Genomic DNA, 20,498 nt, shown 5'->3' on the forward strand with positions numbered 1-20,498 from the left:
GATAAGCCAGTAATAATTTTATTTTCTGTATAGAGCCAATGTAGCAATGCTGTCAACTCAAGCCGGCTGCTGCAGTTACACTGATGCTCCACTTATCACATCACAACAGGCGTGCTTTGTGAAACAGGCCTGTATTGATCATAACCAAAGCAGACTTTGGCTCCTCACTCACACACAAACCCTATAAGCAAATCGAAAGAGGTATTGCACTCCACAACCTCTGAAACCAGCCATAAACCAAATACCACAGTCTGACCAGCCGAGACATAAGACTTTGAGCAAGCGTGTGTGAATGTGTGTTAAATATAACACAGCAGTATTTTTACTGGAAATTGGTCAGGCCTTACTAGAACACTGTGAGGTTTGTGAGCTGTACCTGTAACTAACAAAAGTGCAAATATATTGCGCGGCTGAAAGTCTGTGCCTGAGAAAGTAAGATAAGATAAAGCGTTGAATACCTTTCTCCTTCGCTGAGCTCCTTTGGCACCTGGTACTGCCTCACACACCACTGATATTGCCTCCCTGAAATACAAAACAAACGGTTATAAACGTACACACATGCTGGGTGGAGATTGCGAGGAGAACATAATCAGATTGTTAGATGAGAGTTTCCATCACACTCCTTTTCATGCGTTCCTCAATTTCATATGGCAGAGGGACTATTACATTAGACACATGCTCCAGTCATTACACTTCCTGCTATCTCACACATGCAAGCAGGCAGACACACACACAAAAACACCAGGACTGCTACTGTTAACAAAAACTATTATAAAGACAAAAACTATAAAAAATAAATGTACAAGAGTGAAAAATAGACTGCAATTATAAATGTTCACTAAAATATGAACAAAAAATGCTACAAAATTACAGATAATTATTTTAATCAATGGTGTGATTAATTCTAAATCTGATTGACTGAATGGTCTGATCTAAATCTGAAGCTTAACTTTAGACTATAAATGTATGTGTTATACAAAACTCCCTAATTAAACAAGCAGCAGTATTTAGACTCACAATCGCTGTGTGCTTACTGCTTTTTTAATGTGATGTCACAGGCAAAACAGGTTTGTTCTTTGTTTTTTCAACAAGGCTGTCATCTTTAAACATTCAACACCAATAAATATCAAAATTAATATAGATTTTTCACCTGCACATTATAATGTTGTAGGGCTGCACAATTTGAGAAATAAATCTAAAAAGCTTCACTCTGAAACATGCTGGACAATTATTTCTTTAATAAAATTGCAGACTTGTGATGACTAAATGGCAGCATATAAAATTAATGCTTTTTAGTTTTTTCATTTTTATTTACTTATTTAGTTTTAAAAAAAAGTATAGAATTATTATATTGCTTTTTTGGGGGGGTTATTGACCACAACATGAAAATAATTCGTTTGGGTTTTGGGTCAACCACAAATATGTAATATAAGGGCATCCCTTACCTTACAAAAAATTAAAATAAATAAATACAAACTTTTTATGTGTATTTTGATTTAAAAAAAGGTGAAAATTACATTTCAAATATAGAAAAAACTAAAAAACTAGTCAAGTTTTCCAAGCCATAATAACTCACGCACACGCTCCTAATGTTTTTTCTTGAATGCATTTCACCCTCCAGCGAAATTGAGGATTATGCATGAAAACAGTTTATCGAGCAGCTGCTACTGTCAATATTGAGAAGCAAATGTATGTAGCGTCCATTAACGAACACACACACGAACTGGGAAGAAAAGGGAGGAAACCGCGAGGGTTCCAGAGGATTCTATTATAAGACTGTATGGTTACACAGCAGGGCTGATGCCATTAGAACGCCTCCCTTCTTCCCTGTTCTCTTTCTTACATACAAAAGCACAGCATTTCAGAGGAGAATGTGTTGCATTTTGCAAATAATGTGGTTTAATACGGGAAGTATTCTGCAGTTTTATAGTCCTACAGATACCAACACTTTCATAATACTTTATACGTGTGGACACCTACATGCATATTATTCAAAAAAGTGTGAGAAAGGAAGAAACCGAATGGCTGTGAGAATGAGAAGATGGTTGTGTCTGTTCATTATTTTAGTATTTCTCTCTTGTGTTCTCTTTCATGAATTTTTCATCAGAGGAAGGGCTTTTAACCGGACCCGTGCGAGAGAGTGTATGTTCGTGCACATGTGCATTAGGATGTGGAGAGAATGTACGATTAAATCACTCCTGCGGGACGCTGTGGATATACATACACTGGAATGTATGAGAGGAAGTGCAAGCGAGAGTGAATGTGTGTGTGTTACCTGGTAACCTGAGTTCTGGTGTTGAAGTCCAGTGCTCTCATTGACTGCAGCACCTCCACGCAGCCCATATACTGCAGCAAAGACAAAGAAGACAAACCTTCAGTCACAGCACTTCCTGTGCTAGCCCTCCAACCACAATTGAGAGCACAGAATATGGTTGTGTTGCACAGTTGCCTTGTGTCAAGATTATTGAATTGGCCAGGCAGCTGTCGTGCATGTGGTTAAGTGCATGTGTGTACGTGTTTTATGAGAACTGATGCTCTAATTACGAAGCACTAATCAGATAAAGCAGTTCTCAATGTAGTTCCTGCTCATAGAAAACGCCACACATTAAAGAAAACAATCCATTAAGTAGATAAAATGGACTTGAATTAAAATGGACTCACTGAGAGAACTGAAAAGCAACAGAACTCCAAGCTGTTCACCAACATTTATATCAACATTAGGGCTGCAACAATGTGCAGAAACTAACAAGCTATGTTTTTCGTTTTCAAATTAATGTTTCACCCAAACTCTCAACCTCCCAACAGAAATAGTATTTGGGTGTTCACACTTCTGTATAATCATTACAAGAACCAAGTTAAGCTTCTTACATTGACCAAAAAACTAAATAAAAACAAATATAAATAAATAAACACTTTTCATGCACAGCTGTTTCGATAAATTATTTTTAGTAGTAGTAGTAGTAGTATAAAAATGTGACTAAAACAATTACTATTGTAATACTGTTTTGGGCTGTGTCTGAAATGACCCTTTATACCTTTATACCTATATATAGACGGTTTCATCGGGTGCACGCGCTTGGCCTGAAGTTAACTTCCGGTCGGTGTTTGTTTATCGGTCTGGCTAGTGGTGCTGACTACAAATGCCGTTAAAGTTAAGGTGATGAGTAGATAGAAGTTGGGCTCAGGCTGTTGTGCTGTGGAATGGGTTTCCCATACATTTATATATTTGTGGCAGTCACAATATCAAAACTGACCACAACAAATAGATTTTCCAAAAGGCTTTGACTTCGTTGAATAAGCATGAGCACTGAACATTTCAAAATCAAAATGCGGCGCAGGTGTTTGTACTCGGAAAGGAAAACGATTGTCTTCAGAAAATTTACAACGTCATTTTCATTTCATCTTGCCTGTAATGCCTGATAAAGCAGCGTTTGTGAGCAGAGAAACTGAGGAAATCTCTTATTTCTGCCGCTCCAAAAGCGCCTCCTGCTGGCAGAGAATGAATTTGCATTTACAATAAGCCCTTCTGATTTACGCAGCAAACATATTTAGCTTGTTATCAGAAATAATCTACTCTAGAGGGACTTTGCTGTTGTTATTGATTCTTTGCAGAAGTCTACTGGAAGTTAAGTTTGGGCCACAAAAGCACGCATGTGCAGTAACGTTTGTTTATGTTGTTGCCGTTGAAACCATCTATATAGTGCACTACTTGAGGGGACAGCCATTTGTAAATTATCAAGAGCACTGATTTAGTCCCACAATGCAACGGTGTACAAGTGATATACGCTCAACGTCTAGCCGCTAGAGAACACTCATGCATATCTTGCCAAAAAAATAGTAAAAAGGTAAAAAAAAAAGAAAACAATCAGAAGAGAAACCAGGGGTGGGAAGAGGACACAAAACTGGGCTATGCTTCCCAAAAATATTGTAAGCCTAAGTTGATCATAGTTCCACTGGTTTCAATGGGTCTACGATGTACTTAAGCTTTCGATGCTTTTGGGAAACGCAGCCCTGTACGGACAGACCCATGCATCTTACCCTGATAGCGTAGGAGACCCCAGTGGTGCTGATCACATTGTCCGAGTGCAGCCAGCCTCGGGTGGGCTTGTTGACAAAGGAGCCGTGCCGTGTCCACTCATCTCCGCCAAGCTGGCCCCCTTCCACACGGGCCCTCCGTGAGGCCCCGCCCAGCCGGTTCATATCCTGTGGGGGACGAGGAGGAGGAGATGGAGCTATTAGAGAAAGGAGAGGAAGAAGAGGAGGAGAAGAGTTGGTGGCAGAGGTCCCAGTGTCTTCCGGAGACTCTCCCAAACCTCCCTGACCACCTGGCACATTAGCCGGCCTGCTGGAGACCTTCAGGCCTGGGAGCAGAGTGGAAGACACACCCAGTCGCAGGGCTCCCATCCTGGGGAAGAAGGAGCAGAGGGTGGTGGGGCTGTTTTCAGCCTGCCGTGGAGAAGAAGGGGGGAGAATGGGAGTGAGGGAGGAGGAGGAGAGAGAAGGAGGGATACCGGGAGGGGTGAGTGGGGTGAGGGGAGCAGAAGAAGGGAGAGAGGGATTGGACGCCGTCTCGTCTGTTGAGCTGAAGGAGTCGCTCCTGAAGGGCGTGTATTTGGTTTTGGGGACGAGCTCCATTGGTGTCTCAGTCGTCTCAGTGTCCACTAAACGTCCTTAATTGTCTCTCAATGTTGCTCTATCGCAATCAATAACTTGTCTTCCCTTGTCTTTTATAGTCCTCTTTTTCTCTGCATCTACTGATTCCTTCATCATCGCACCAGAGAGAGGACAGTGTGCTGACTGTTCAGTCCGGGAGAGTATCAAAAACAGGATGTGAAAAGAGACGAAAAGACAGATGCAAAAAAAGTACAAAAGTTTTCTGCTGTTGTCATACACAGCGTGTAGGTTTTGCATCAGATCTTTAGTCTGCATAGAGCTTCTCAGGACACCATGAATTACTAAATATAGTATGATTGTCATGAAGTTATTGGTATAGTCATATATAAGTGCTCCAGACACAATCAGTCTCAGTAGATATGTGAAAGAGGGTACTATTGTTTTATATGCATGCGAGTGTGTTTACGTGCGTGTTCATTTCTCTTTGCATGTGCTGGGCTCCACTCTACTAGCTCTTGTCTGACAGACTCCCATAAAAAGCCTATTAGCTGCAGCTAAGACTTTGAGAGAGGAGGCTTCCGTCAGATAGACGGATCGATAGAGCGAGAGAGGAAGAGAGCGGGAAGAGATGGATGGAAAATGCTAAAAGTACTGATCCAGTGAATGTGGATCATTTAATGATGATTCAAACTGCTGCGCTCAGTGATGATTAGACTGGCGCCGATCAACATAATCCTCAACGTTTGGTTTAAAGACTTAATTTAGTCCAGGTGTTAAAAAAAATGTAGACCAGGGATCTACAACAAGGGGTACGTTGACCTCTAGAAGGTCTGTTAATTTTCACTTTATCTGAAACCATCCTATTTTTGTGGTAAAAATGAAATTATGCATACAATATTAAGCTAAATGTGAAGTTAAAGTGCAGCTAAATTTAAATTTTTCCTTCAATAAAACACATTACATAAAATAATGATTATTTTAACAGGTTTTAAACATCATGCATGTATAAATATATTAATATGATACTAAACAGATTTTACTATAGGCCAGACTTAAATTCAACACTTAATTTCATACAATATATAAAAAGGGGACCTAATGTACACTATCTAGCACCTAGATTACATGAAGTCTGAATACATGCAGGTTTATTTGTACCGTAAGACTACATCTGCCACCTCACGTCCTGTAACACATCTGAAAGCGCTTAGCGCTGACACATCCCCATCTTTTCCTGTTACTCCCTTTCCCTCCTCCTCCAGATGATTTTGGAGCCTCTGTCGCCAAGCCGAGCTCTATCCCTATCTTTCTCCTCCTCTTCCTCTCGTCTTTTCCAGATCACCTCCGGCTGCGCTGCTTTCGCGCCCTCGGCGCTCGTCCCTTTGAGTCTATCCTCCTCTCTATCCTTCCTCTCTTGGAATCCCTCCCTCAGCCTCCACACCGTGTATCCCACAGTGTTCCTCCTCTCCTCCTCCAGCTTCTGCCTCTCCAGCTCTCTCTCCCTCTCCAACACACTCGCTCTCTTCTTCCAGATAATCTCTCGCTCCCCCACGCCCCCTCCCACGTCTTCTTTCCCGTTCTCCAGGCTGTCCTGCTACTCCTATTTTCCTAAAAAAAAAAAACACCTGAGCCTCTTTGCGATCTTCAAATTAGCTCAATAATTCACTGAATCAAACAACTCGGGGGGGGGGGGGGAACTAATTTTCAGTTATACACAGATAAAATAACCCTGATAAACAACAGTTTGTAGAAATATGATTTAGAAAAGGACAGAACTAGACTCAAAAAGCCCTGAAACAGTTACGTCAAAGATAAATATGGCTGTATAGAAGATAACATGGGTTCGAGCACCATTTGAAGTAACCACTGTTTGTTTGGTGTGATCTGTGAAGTTAAAGTGTGACAATCCAGCCGCAAGGGAACTATGATGTTCCTAAAACAAGCACGTTCGAGCACTGTCAGGGTGACGGTAATGAGACCCGATTGGCCAAATCTGAAGTACCGCCTCCAGAGATCTGCTCATTAGATGCTAACTGGAAAATCAATCAGTTGCTCATTAGCCTAAATGACACCTTAAAATCAGGAAAACAGTCTTGGATTGAGCAGTTCTTTATAGATCTGTTTCCTGAGTGAAAACTTACCCTCTAAACGTCACTTAGCAAAGTCAAACACCGAATTTAACCGCACCAATGTTCATCCCTGGTGTAAAGCACTTTAAAACCTCTGATAGAGAGGCAACAGTCTTGTAACCTCTAACAGTTCTGAGCTAACAGACCAGGGTAACTCTAAACCTCACAAATGATTAGCATTTATAGACCATTAACAGTTTCTACTGGTGTTGTGAAAGCCAGTTTATAGCCAAGTCCATCCGACTTGAACCAAATCCAGTCTTGTTCTATGTACAATGGTTTTCACTGCATATATTTAACATTAGCAACCACAAAAACACCTTGAGCTTCTATTGCTGTGGCTTACTTTGACCATTCAGGTGTTTCTGATCGTTTTTGTACTCTTTAGCACCACAAAGAAGCCTCAGGGCTGCAAAAAGACAGTGTCTTGCCTCAGATGTGCATGAACAAATGCGACACATCCCAAGTTGTTCCAACAGATGTGACTGGCAGTCAACGTGGCGGCCCTATTATCTCGGCTGGAGTGCGGCAAGACTCAAGGGATTTATGTGCACTCCACTGCATCTACAAAGCACCACGTTAGCGGGGCCATTGGGCCATTCTTACGGAGAGATTCCTCACAGAGGACCTGTAAAGAGAACCACTCAGACCTGGTTGACAAAGCCCAATAATTTACGAGACAAAGTTCGTAAACTGTATCATGACGACATGGCACAGAACCAATAGTTTAGTGCTGCAGAGTGCTGTATTCAGTATAGTCTGAATAGCTTTGCTCGTTTTTTTTTTTTTTTTACAGTGCACTTAGACAGCAGTGTCCCAGACTTGGCTGTATTACCAAATCACTCATCGTGTCATGGACTTTATTGACGTCAACACAACATGGCACAGAAATAGCACAGTGTTTAGGAGAACCTGTACAGAGAAGTAGAAATTCGACTATTAAAAAAAAACATTTAAATAATAACATAAGAGTTTAACACACTAGGGTAACCTAGCTTGGGTGTAGCACCTGTCAGTTAGGAATATGGCAAAATCCCTGTTTTGATATGATGGGTTGTTTCAGAAACCAGTAAACATGAGTGAATGAGATGCCAACCCAACAGTGGCTGCACTGTATCTAAAGGTCAAGAGGTTCCTGTTGGTCTGAAGTGAAACCAAAGGCAAGTAAACCAACCACACAGAGAGACTATTTTCAAGCACAGGTGTAGTTAACAGGCGAGAATCCTTGTCTTTATGATTAATGTGAGCCGAAACAGCTCATTTCATTGTCCTAAAAGTAAATCGGATGTTGAATTAGTGCAGTTGAGCTCCAGCACAGATGGAAAAACCTGAGTTTAACTACACCATTTCAATATAAAACATCATGAATCAATGATTTTGATGGTCAGTGAAAAAATAAGTCCAATGTTGACAACTCTGATTTAGAGATTGACCAAATTAACTAAAGACTCAGAGCAAGCACCTTGAACCCTCGTAAGGTCTGAAGGCACAACTCTTTCCTAATACTGGCAAGATTAAATGTAGAGCCTGGTTTAAAGCGTAACTTGGGATGCTGCAACACGTTAAAGTTGTGAAAGACAAAGCATGATACCTTAATATACCAATGACACAGTTGCCATGGTAACAGACTGAGGAAAAAAATGTGCGAGACAGTGTCATGACACAACCCAAACAAAATCCGACAAGTTTCGCCAACACAAAACCTGTCGGCTCGCTCCCCGTCCAATCACGAGAGCTCAGAGCCAGTGTGAATCAATGTTCTGCAGCGAGTACTGACACACGACGGGAAAGTTCAACCTCTGCCGCCACAAACACCACAGCGATGATCAGTGTTGACATCCAAACTTAAAAAGAACCAGACGCACATCTGGACACATGCACAGAGCGCAGTCGTGGCACCAGTCCAAATGAGAAAATCAAATATTGCTCGAGTACACACACACACACACACACATACACACTTAAGACAGACTCATGCACACTTCCACCTAAGGACAAAAGAACTAGCAAAAGCTAAAAAGTAGTCCTGATATCTATGAAATATCTACCGATATCTATGAAAGCACCTGTTTAAACACTACAAAGAAAGACATCTAAAAGTTTTGCATAAAAAAACCTGATTTCTGTCTGCATAACTCTTAAGTAACACCAAAAACAAAGTTTCTTTAACAGACATCACTATGTACATTAAAAATACAAGAGTTTACAAAAAGTAAAAGTAAAAGAATTTAAAGAGCTTTTTTTGTCCTCACGGTGTAGTTGCTGCAGAAAGTAAGAGTGATATTTCATACAGTAAATCCTTGGATTAAAAAGAGAATGAGAGAGCCATATTTTACGTAAAAACAAATGACCTCCATGTTCAAATCATAATCACGTTAATATTTAAACAGTGCCAGACAATCCTCCTCCTCTTCCTCTTCCTCTTCCTCCCTCACTTGCTTTCTGGCTCAGTCCCCTCCCTGAAAGACAAAAACATGCTCTTTTCTTTTATCCTTTTCTTCTGTTCTCTTCAAAATCACAAAGTCACGCCGGCTCCCTCGTTCAGCGTCAGTCTCGTCCAGCCTCACTTCTTTGGAACGGCGTGATGAACTGCACAGCGGTCTTCTTTTGTCCTCTCCTTCCCCCACAGTCTCTCATCCTCTCCTCTCTCCACCTCCGTCTGTGTGTGAGGAGCGATGTAGCCGACTGTCCTCTATTCTCCTCTCCTCCCTGTCTGGTCTACCATGCGCTCTCTCTCTCTCTCTCTCTCTCACTGATGCTAGCGCTGATTCCCCCTGCACTCCTGCCCCCTCCTTCCCTTTCTCTCTTGCTCTCGCTCTCCTTGCAGAGTCAGTCATTTATGCATTTATGAGAGTGTGCATGCATGCACAAGCAGCCGAGCACCTCTCACTCTAATGCACACAATTATGATGGGGGCCAAGGGAGAGAGAGTGTAAGCGCATCAACGGATGGAGGGGAAAAAGCGGATGAGGAGCATGTCAATGTCTGCCCTCAATGCTCCTCCCATGGTAACTTAAGAGCAAGCAAGTTGGAGGCTAGTCATTTCTGTCTACTTCCTCTTGATATTCCATAATCCTCCACATAATTCCCCCCTTTTTCATATTTATGACACTTTAAAGATACAGATCACCTTGAAATGAAAATTCAGTCATTAATTTACTCGCCTCGTGTCGTTTTAAACCTGTATGACGTACTATCTTTCTTTTTATCCATATAATGAAAGTCAACGGGGTCCAAAACAAAACTAAATTGGATCCCATTGACTTTCATTGTATAAAAAAAACTCATTCAGATGGAATGACATGAGGCTGAATAAATGATGACAGAAATGTAATTTTTGTCTGAACCATCCTCAACCACATCAACGAGCCAATGCCGAGCAAAAGCAAAATGCAGGTCATTTGACGCATCCTCAAGGTTATCTTGCCATATGCGCTTACAAATCTAGACCGATCATGCAATAAGCGTCTAATCAATGTGTTAGAATAACTAGAGGGTTGATTTGCGAGTCATTCAGTCGAGTGACCTGAATTCAGCGTTACGAGGAAGAGTCAGCTGAACTACAAATCCCAGAGTGCACTCTGTCCGCACTCTTGCTTTCCAAGGACACGGGGGAGTGCAAATGCTGCAAAGGTGCATCGATTCTTTTTTTTGCTCTGCTTCTTCCCTGTCACTTCTCTGTGCTGAAATGTCCATCAGAAACGTCTGGAGGGAGGGAATATTCAAGCTTAAACACGGTTGCATCATGGTCCTTGGCTCCAGGGCATGGGCATGTCTGGCGAGCACACACACTCAGAGCAGACAGGCGGAGGGGGAGGGAGAGAGAGAGAGAGATAGAGAATATGCAAAACACATATAGGAAAGAAATACAGCTCGACAATCACAAGAAATTAATTAATGCAGAAACATTTACAACAGTGTAAACAAACACATGATCAATGCAAAAAGACAACTGATTCAATTACACACTTTTAAATTTGAAGAAATCAGACAAACACACAGCAGAGCTCAATAATAAAGATGGTGAAAGTGTTTTGGTCCAATTGTGAGAATTGTCACCCGCTCTCTCAAACAAATATATCTTACATTTATTGGTGATGTGCATAACTTTAGCATTAGAAATTGTTCTGATGTAAATATGTCACCACGATAATGATATTTAGATCCCTGGCATAGATGAGGCTTTGCCAAAATGCAAGAATTATTGGTGAAAGCTAGAGTGCACAATATATCAGCACCAGATCGGTAATCAGCCAGTATATTTATTTATAGGTCTCAGCCAATACTGGAAAAATTAAAAGATAATTTAGATTACTTTTGCTGGCATCGAATAAGTTCATCTTTAAAACTTTTAAAAAATTTCAGAACAAATATCAATTTTTCAAACTGTACATTATAATGTTGTGATGCTTAAACCAACTGATTTTAGTGTTTTAGTTTTAAACAACATACTACAGAATTTTATATCCGCCATTTATCAGTTATCGGTCATAACATGAAAATATGATTTATCAGTACTGTCCAGAATTTGTGCATCCCTGATGAAAGCGTGATAGCATGACACAAATGGTTAAAAATTATGAAAAAATAATGTATATATGCCATTATTCTCCAGCAATAATATATATTTTACAATTATTTTTATGTTTTTTCCTGACACACACAAAAAACTTTTTTTCAGAACTTTTTGCTCAGAAAAAGCCCTTATTGTTGGGCTGCAAATTTTAAATTAAAGAGCAAAACAAGAACCACAATAAACGCAATATCAAGATTCTCAATTCATAAGACAAGCTTCCAAGAATAAGTACAATCAAAAATGAAAAGATGTATGCCATGATGAACCCAAGAACCCCCAGAGGAACCCACAGCAGCTAAGAAAAGACATAAAATCCCAGACTCCCCGCTTTAATTTACAATTCTGGTACCATGACCCAAGATCTCCAACACATTGAGATGAAATGAAAAAGTAAATCCACACCTCAGAAAGTAGTAGTAAGAAAAAAATAGGGGAATACACATGTGGCAAAGTGAAGGTCCAGAGACACCCATCCCATCACCTGGTGCATGTTGGAAGTGTAACCCTAGGCATAGAGGCTGATGCATTAATGACAATATGAAGGCGTTTCACCTAGAGACCCACACACTCTTGAGCATCTCAGAACGGAAGGACAGGAAGTGAGCTAACACAGAGAGATACAGAGCATTATGGTAAATCTAATGACCTACATTTTCAACTCCCTAAAGAAACTTTGCAAACATTGCGCGTGCATGTGCAGAATGCAGTAAAAGATATTCATAGACGGCACTAGATGTTCTCTTCTTACCCGGCTCACTGTACTAAAACTTTTGTTGCCATGTAACTGCAAGGACCAGACTCACATCAATTAAAAATAAGCACAGAGGACAAAATCAAAGCCTATTTCAGTAATTAACTACATAATACACAGTGAAAGAGCAGCATATTATGTGTGAGGCTTGTAATACAACTAGTTAATCAAGGCACGCCCAACAAATTAATGTAATTTAACCTAAATCTTCCATGACAAGGAATTCATACCAATTATAAAGGGTGTAATTCCTGTCAGTTGGGTCTCCGTTTGAGTAATAGCATAAATCGTGTTTATAGGTTAGCCTACTGGCTTCCACACTAACTGGACAAAATGTGTCAGGTTTTCCGGCAATGTATGACCAGCCTCCATGCCTCAGGATACGTACGTGCAGGTGTGTTTGGGGAAACGCTTACCACATACTCCATTGGAAAACGCTCTTTTGTGTGTCAGTTTTCCTAGAAAGTGCATGTAAACGTATATTAGCACACACACACAAAAAAAAGGGGGGCACATCAGCAAAGCAACCAATTACAGCAATCCTTTGATTAGCCTGAGGGCCAAAATCATCCAAAAGAAAATAAAGGGAGGGCTTTATTGGCATAAAAAAGACTCAGGTATGCATTTATTCATGTATGATTCAATGGAGGATTATGACAAAGACTTTCTAAATTAGTCAGCTTTCCTCATAGCACCTGGGAAAAAACCCCATCACAACTCCATCTGGCTCCTACTGATAGTTTGATTGTGCATGCATTCACAAAAAAGAGAAAGGTACATTAAAGAATGTCTGCGTCTATGTCTGTGGTCGTGCTCAGACAAACCATGGAATGAAAGGAATAACCAGTCAGGACGGGTAATGGGTACGTACGCTGTAGCTCGCTTATGTCTCAGATTGAATGGATGACAGCACGCACATGTTCCAGCCTGCTAGGAGTTGATCAGAGCAGGTAACATTCTTGAAACAGCCACCCAGAATAGAATTGTTCCTGTGGTCAGTAACCAACAGCAACTCCTCTGGAACATTTTGTGTTACTTTGGTAACAATGTGTTCTTTGCGTATCACTGATACTACTCTGCAGTGTGCACTGATCTCAAAAAGCATTGTGGGTGCACTTCGAACCCACATTCACACTTTAGCAGATGTGAAGATGTGGGCAGAAGATGAAAGGTACACAGACTTGTATAACTATTATAACTTAAGCATTTTAATTAGTGTACAAAAAAACTGATGCAAAAAAGTATTAGACTGGCACTTTAATTTCAATGTATTATATCTGCATATACTGTAATTAGTACAGGATTAGCAGCACAGAGGCTTCTGGTTACTGTCTGTTTAGCAGCTTATTTTAGGAAAGAACCACCCACTCAGACTGACAAAAAATAAATCGGCTGATCACGGTTTCCTTTTTTTACAGAAAGTTTACACCGTGTCCTAACCAGGTGCGATGTGACAGAATTCCAGTAACACAGTGTTATTATAATTATCTAACAAAAACTATAACAAAAACGGAGTAAAAGCATTGTTAGCTAAATATATAATTGGAAAATCTGAAAGTAAACTAAAATATATTTTCTTTATTTCAAAACCAAGTAGGAAAATGGCTATAAACTAATTTTAATTTCATGAATATATAAGTAAAAGGTTTCAAATTTCATAAGGTGCTTTCATTAAAGCTCAGTTATTGACAACAGTAATCCACAACAGTAAGCTCATAATAATGACTCATTATTTGGCCTGTTGGGTTGGAATTTGTCGAAAATGACATCATTTGTTTTTTGCAACATTAATAAATTTACTGTAAAGCTGTTCTCAATGAGTCACAAAAAACAGTGGAAGACAACTACCTTCTCAAAAGAAATGATTTAGAGACATCATTTTTATATTTTGTCATCTTTTTGGAAGAGGACATTTTTGATGTCACTAAATGAATTTTGCTCTGAAAAATTATGACCCGTTACCACATAACATCATATTCATCTGCAGTGAAAAGCTGAACCGAAACAAAACTCGTACCCCATTTTGTTACTTGTACCAGTGTGTGCATATTAGAAATGTAATGGTATGACAATTTATTATCATGATTATAGTGACCAAAATTATCACAGGTATTGTTCAAATGTGCTGGAAATATTCAAAAGGTACGGACATATAGGGCTGTGTCGGTCGCCATGACAACCACACCACAGAGTTGTTCAAATCGCGATAATCTAATATGGTTTTAATGATACTTCAAATATGAAACGGTAATACTACTAACCGTGGGGAATTTTGTCATGATTTATCGTTACATCCCTAGAATCTGCACTGCATACAATGGCGATAAAGATTCAATTATTAAAACAATGTCCTTCCATGAATAACTTGCTGTTTTACACCTAAATCGCCAAAGAGCAAAATATATTGTACAGCTGCTTTAAACATAAAAAAGACACTAGATAACTCTAGCAATAACGATAGACACCCTTGAAAAATTACATCAGTTAATCAACTGGAAAACAGAAAAATCTAAACTGTCATAGAGTGAAAACTCAATGAAACTAAATGTTCTGAAAGGACAAACTAAAAATAAAACAAATTCAAAATTGTATAATAACCTTGCAGTGACAAGCAACTTGTCCAGCCAATCCCACAGGTACACAGTTCTGCATCAGCCTGAGGTGGACTGTTGATATTAGTGGAAGGTGTGCGTGTTTGCACTTCTCTTTCTGGGAGTGGACAGAGGCCCAACATAGCCTGCGTTTTTTTTCTGCACGGCCCATAATAACAGGGTTGACCGGAGGACTGGGCTGAGCTGAACTGCACTGCAGCGCAATGTTTCAGACACACGGCCCAAACATACCCCTGAAAACACATATGTTAGTCAGAAATTATTAAGTGAAGGCCTGAAGACACAAGTAACAGTCAATCTGACCACACAGCCGTTTACATACAGACAGAACCTGTCCTTTCACCCAGGTGTGACTTCTGCAGGACCACAAGGACTCTGGGAATCTCGTACAAATCATGATAAAATGAAACTAAAAACCAGCAGGTTTTTAAGTGAAGCAGGAAAACAACATGAAAGGCCCCAGAGAACTTTTACATGTGGTTTCATATTGGTCTTACGATATCTTTGATTCTCTCAGACATGTACACTGTATAAAAAAAGTCTACCTTTCACACACACAGGTGTTCTACGCACTGCAAATACAACAACCGTGACATGAAATACTAAAATGCTGCTCTAACAACATAACAGAACTATTAACGAAACCAGAAAACAAGCAATAGTCCCCTGATTGTCACGGACACGATTGCCAAGATTAATAGTGCATATTTATTAACTCAAATCCACACTACGTGACATCAAGATTCAAGCCATGATGGCATGAATTGTGGGAATCTGTCGTTGGCTTTTCTGAGTGGACATTAGATTAGCATTCACTCAGGCTTCTAGACTACAAAACTGTGAGCTTTCTATTTTAGGTTTCTCCCTCCTTCTCTGTTTTCCAAGTACTACCACAGTGCATCCAGCTAAAATACACAGCATTGTCCGCTTCCTCGAACACCAATTTCCACTTTTTCTTCCTGTCTTGCAGCAGAAAAGAGATCTCAAAGTCAAAAGAAATAACTCACTTTTTAGATTTAATCTACTAAATCTATTAGTTGACCTCTACTATACACTAGTCTGTGCATAAACTTGTGGTCAGTACGATTGTCTCTTATGTGCTCCAAGGTCGCATTTATTTAATCAAAACTACAGTAAAACAATTATATTTTAAATGATTATTACATTATTATTAAATTTTTTCCTGTGATGGCAAAGCTGAATTTTCAGCAGCCAATACTCCAGTTAGTGCTGGGCGGTATGACCAAAAATTTATATCACGGTATTTTTCAAAATTATACCGGTTTCACGGTACATGACAGTATTTTTTTTCATGCATGACTGGGTGTTAACCATATTTTCTACTGATTGAGAGAGGAAATACTGCAGTATATTGACTTAGAATGCCCTATTTTACTGTCATGATTAGTGAATATTGTCAAAAAATACCACACTAAATAGTGACTAAACACGACCCCTTTTAATACATGTTAACCAGGAGTCACTCTCATTTATAATCACGGCATCATCTGATAAAATCAACATGCATCTACACTAAAGAGCGGCTATGCGGTTGTTTTGGCTATATTACTTTTTTGTCTCATGCAGTGCACTGCCTGCGTCTGAGTGACAAACTAAAAAAAAAAACAACAAACAAAAAAGTGCATGTGATATTAACAGACGAACTACGCTCATATTTATAATTCCAAACAATCAGTACACAGCAGGCGCTAGGAAACGCTGTTTTGTACTCATTTATTGACGAGTCAGCTGCGGTGCGGCCAACTGAAAGCGCTGCTTCTCTGGCGCTCACTGCACAGAACAGACGACGAGAGAGGTGACACTTCTCCGGGAAAGTCAGACCTCCCGTTCGCGGGACAGCACAGGTGAAATCTTCCATCTGAACCATAGCTAAGGTTTATCCAAAAAAGTCACTAGGTTTGTCAGGATGAATATTCTATGGAAAAAAGCCGCTAAAAGGGTCTGAAAGTTGCTAAATCTAGTGCTAAAGTCGCGCTCGTGTGTGTGAGACGCGGGAGCTGATGGCAGGGGGCGGTGGATATTTGTGGCGGTCAATGTGGATATTGTGGATGAGTTCTTGTGTCATCACGTTCTATTAGTTCTACAGCTTCAGTTTCGTAATTTGCACGCTTAGAAACACATACAGCTGTGCCCTCACCACAGTGCAACAGTGAAAAGGGACCCCTTTCAAACAGTGTTGCATTCCGAACGTTGTTTAAGCGACATACACCGGTATTGCGGTATTTTAAAAATTAATATCATAACAAAAATAGACACCGGTATTTGGTATGAACCGGTATACCGCCCAGCACTAACTCCAGTCTTCAGTGTCACACGATCCTTCAGAAATCATTGAAATGATTTGGTGCTTATTTAAGAAACATTTCTTATTATTATTAATGTTGAAAACAGTTGTGCTGCTTAATATTTTGTCTGAAACTGTGATACATTTTGTTTTCAGGATTCTTTGACAAATAGGAAGTTCAAAAGAACAGTATTTATTTGAAATAGAAATATTTTGTAACATTATAAATGACACTTTTGGTCAATTTAATGTGTCTTTGCTCAAGAAATATGTAAATTTCTTGACCTTTTATCTCTGTCCGTACAAAAGACTACCTTTCAGTAAAAATCTGTAAATCCTGAGCGACCAATGTGTTTATATACAGTCAAGAAAAACTTAAAAGAATAAGTACCAAAGTATATTTTAATAATATATGACATTAAACCTACAAGCAGAAATAATGTGGCACTACAATAGAACTTATGTGGGATTGACCTTAGACGAACCACATGCTAAAACGAGCAACAAAATACAGACTGATTTCACAAAGTAGGTCAAAGTCGCCAGCATTTTAACTCATAATCATTCCTGGATCCTTGTCAAAATCTCAACAAGGGAAAACATTTGCGAGCTCGCATTTCAAAATGCCTAGGCGTCAGGGACACAAGTGCAGGATTTGAGAAACAGCTTGCGTGTCTCTCGCAGTGGGTATGCCATGTGTGGGTTTACTCAGAGCGAGACCATTTGGACAAAAGGCCATAGCATCCTAGGAGGTAAAAAGTTCACAGGAACCACAAACAACTCACCAGCACGGAGCAGGATGTGTGTGATCTTAGAGAAGGTCCCACCGCTGGAAGAGGTCAGAGGTCATGTAACACTCTTCACACACTAAAACTTTAGGACTGACTTTTAAAGTGACAGTTCACGTAAAAATGAATCGTCAACATTTACTCATCCTCATGTCATTCTGAGCCGGTATTATTTTCTTTCTTTCATTAAATATTTGACAGCTGTGTCAGAGGGGAAGATTATCAGTGAGTCTGTTCATCTCATAAAGCAACTGTGGGCTTCAGAAGACTCAATGCAGCATTTTATGAACTTTTTAGAACTTGAGAGTATAAATCACCATCCAAAATACAGGGCTGGAATGATATAGGTGTGTAAACAATGACAAATTTGCCATTTTTGGTTGAAATACTCTTTAAAGGCAAGGGATTTAGAGGCCTACACAGTTGATCTTCACTTTCTGAAGCGACATTTTACAGTTTGAGAAATTTTGGGAAAAACTTAAAAAAATGATCACTTCCTCCACGACAAAACATGTCAAATCAGAGACAGGGTGTTAACGTGAGGAGACAAGATGTCCTGTAAAGAGACAGGCAGACTAAGGTGCCAGACATGAAGGGAGACAGACAGACTGGAGAGAACCTTTGCTCTATTTACTACCTGCTTGTGGCTCATAAAGAGCCAGATAAATCAGTTATAAACAAAGAACGTGGCTGTATCTATATGGTGTCAGAAGCTGATTTCTGGTCACATTTTAATGCAAATTTAGGAATATTTGCATAAAATAATCAAATTCTGGATGAACAGAACAAGGTGCAAAGTAAATGTAAAAAAAAAAGTAAAAGTAAAAAATAAATTCCAAAATGAAAAAAAAAATCATACACATACTTGAAGTGGATGAATTCTGTCCATAAAACTATGATGATGATGATGATTTACTAAATAAATTCCAAGATGTGCATCAAAAACACTAGGAATGCACAATATAACGTATCAGTATTTTATTATTTAATGATCAATTTTAAGCTACTCTGCGTGTGTGTGTGTGCGTGTGTCTGTTGAAGGAAACACAGAACATGGTCAGAATTGAACAGGAAATACCCCTCCCTATGGGTACAAGACAACCAATCAAGTGGTGAGAAAGAGAGGAAGAGAGAAACAAAAGACAATGCATGCTGCATGAGGTCTGTGCATAATAAAAGCATGACATTTCAACTACACACCACATGAAGAGCTTTTTTCTATTATCGCTTTATATCGTCCATGTGGCTTCACTATCTGACCACGCTCTTCTACATGCAGCTGAACTACTCGCTTTGTTGCAAACCTAACCCAACATCCTGTTGACTCAAGAGTTGACCACCTACATGTCACTGCAGCTAGTTGTTCTAGTACTGGGCAAAGTTCTCACCCAACATCTGCACAAAGGTATCTTCCAAAAGAAACCTTCAGGATGACAACACTGGAGCCTCATGACAGGAGACAGAGGGCAGGCTGGGACCCTGCTGCTGCCTTCAGTGGTGAATACTGCTTCAGATATGCCACAGCTGAATCTGAAACCAATGGAAAACCCATTTGACGTCCTGCCCAGGGTAAAGGACTAGATCTGGAAACATGTTTAAGCAGTCAACTTGACCAGACAAACTATATTTCTCTGTTGCCTAGCAAAATTATGCGTCATCTGGGCTATCAAAAATACAAACTTCTCAGTGGGACATTCTGATACGATGTCGAGTGCTCCTCAGAGACTAGATGGGAAGTTTGGGACAGTAGCTCAAAGTGGCATGTTTCTAAACTTGATATAAATTAGAGGAAGCCAGACAGTGGAAAACATCAATAACAAAACCAAGCACGCATCGGGCCTTGATTATGAAATACATGTAGAATGAATTGTTCATAAATCCATTCTAACATAAATCCGTCCTGATTGCAATTCACTGGGCAAACATCATTGAGCATTCAATATGTAATTGTTTATCACAAAAGCAAAATCGTTTGAAATACTTCCAACTGAAGTTCACAAAATGGAAGAGGCCTAAAAAGGGATAATATAAGAGTCTACTCGTTTTGACAGGTTCAGAAGCCTGTCTGACGCCTCAGACAGATCAATACACCTCAGAAACAGAAATGTCTGTTCTGAGCACTCGATTTTTCATCTGAGATTGAGCAGGTGTGTGTCACTGTGATATCAGGCTGTCTCAGAGTCGATTTAGCAGTAATAATTTCCACTGTCAGCCTGTTCGCCCTGCTTCTAATCAGGTGAAATTGTGAGCTATCTAGAGCTTCCTTCACCAGTTAGTGTCATCTGCAGGGAACTTGATAACATATCTACTTAGAAGAAAAGAGAAAAAGAGAGAGAGTTACAAAAAAGCAAGCCTATCAGTTCGTCATAAATCCTGTTTGGCTTTGTCGTGGCACTACTGTCAATCATTTTTCTACAAATATAATGATCTAAGAAGGGTAAAAACACAATCAACTAGTTCTGATTTGACCTTCTAACTCATAAATTACAAGTTAATGAATGATTTACATTTTCACTATCCCATTTCTCTATCACTGAAGCCCAAACTAGACCATAAAAAGTCAAATCAAGGCTCAAAGAGAGCTTCCCAATATAAGCACATGGGCATGACACAAAATATGATGGAAAGAGACCAGTTGGCTTGGATATACTCATGTAATATGAAATATGAGGCGGTCAAGAATGGCTCATCTTAAACAATTCCATCAGCAACAAAACTACTGA

At 39.7% G+C, this 20,498-nt stretch overlaps 1 protein-coding gene across 5 annotated transcripts in view; it reads right to left on the reverse strand.

Annotated features, from left to right (window-relative positions):
* The window catches only part of shc1 (SHC (Src homology 2 domain containing) transforming protein 1), a 38,053-nt gene that overhangs the window by 15,933 nt on the left and 1,622 nt on the right, over nt 1–20,498 (reverse strand). The window contains exons 2-5 of one of the 5 annotated variants that reach the window (XM_016285199.1): nt 12,487–12,528; nt 4,039–4,203; nt 2,276–2,346; nt 459–522 (exon numbers count right to left, since the gene is read on the reverse strand). In XM_016285199.1, the coding sequence (XP_016140685.1) occupies nt 459–522; nt 2,276–2,346; nt 4,039–4,203; nt 12,487–12,498 (312 nt within the window). In that variant the 5' untranslated portion in view covers nt 12,499–12,528. Of the gene's footprint in view, nt 1–458; nt 523–2,275; nt 2,347–4,038; nt 9,936–12,486; nt 12,529–20,498 lie in introns of those variants that run through there. The other 4 variants (XM_016285215.1, XM_016285207.1, XM_016285193.1 and 1 more) reach the window with 4 other exon arrangements.

The sequence above is a fragment of the Sinocyclocheilus grahami genome, unplaced genomic scaffold (assembly GCF_001515645.1).
Source record: "Sinocyclocheilus grahami isolate Dianchi unplaced genomic scaffold, SAMN03320097.WGS_v1.1 scaffold11.1, whole genome shotgun sequence".
Lineage (NCBI taxonomy): Eukaryota > Metazoa > Chordata > Actinopteri > Cypriniformes > Cyprinidae > Sinocyclocheilus > Sinocyclocheilus grahami.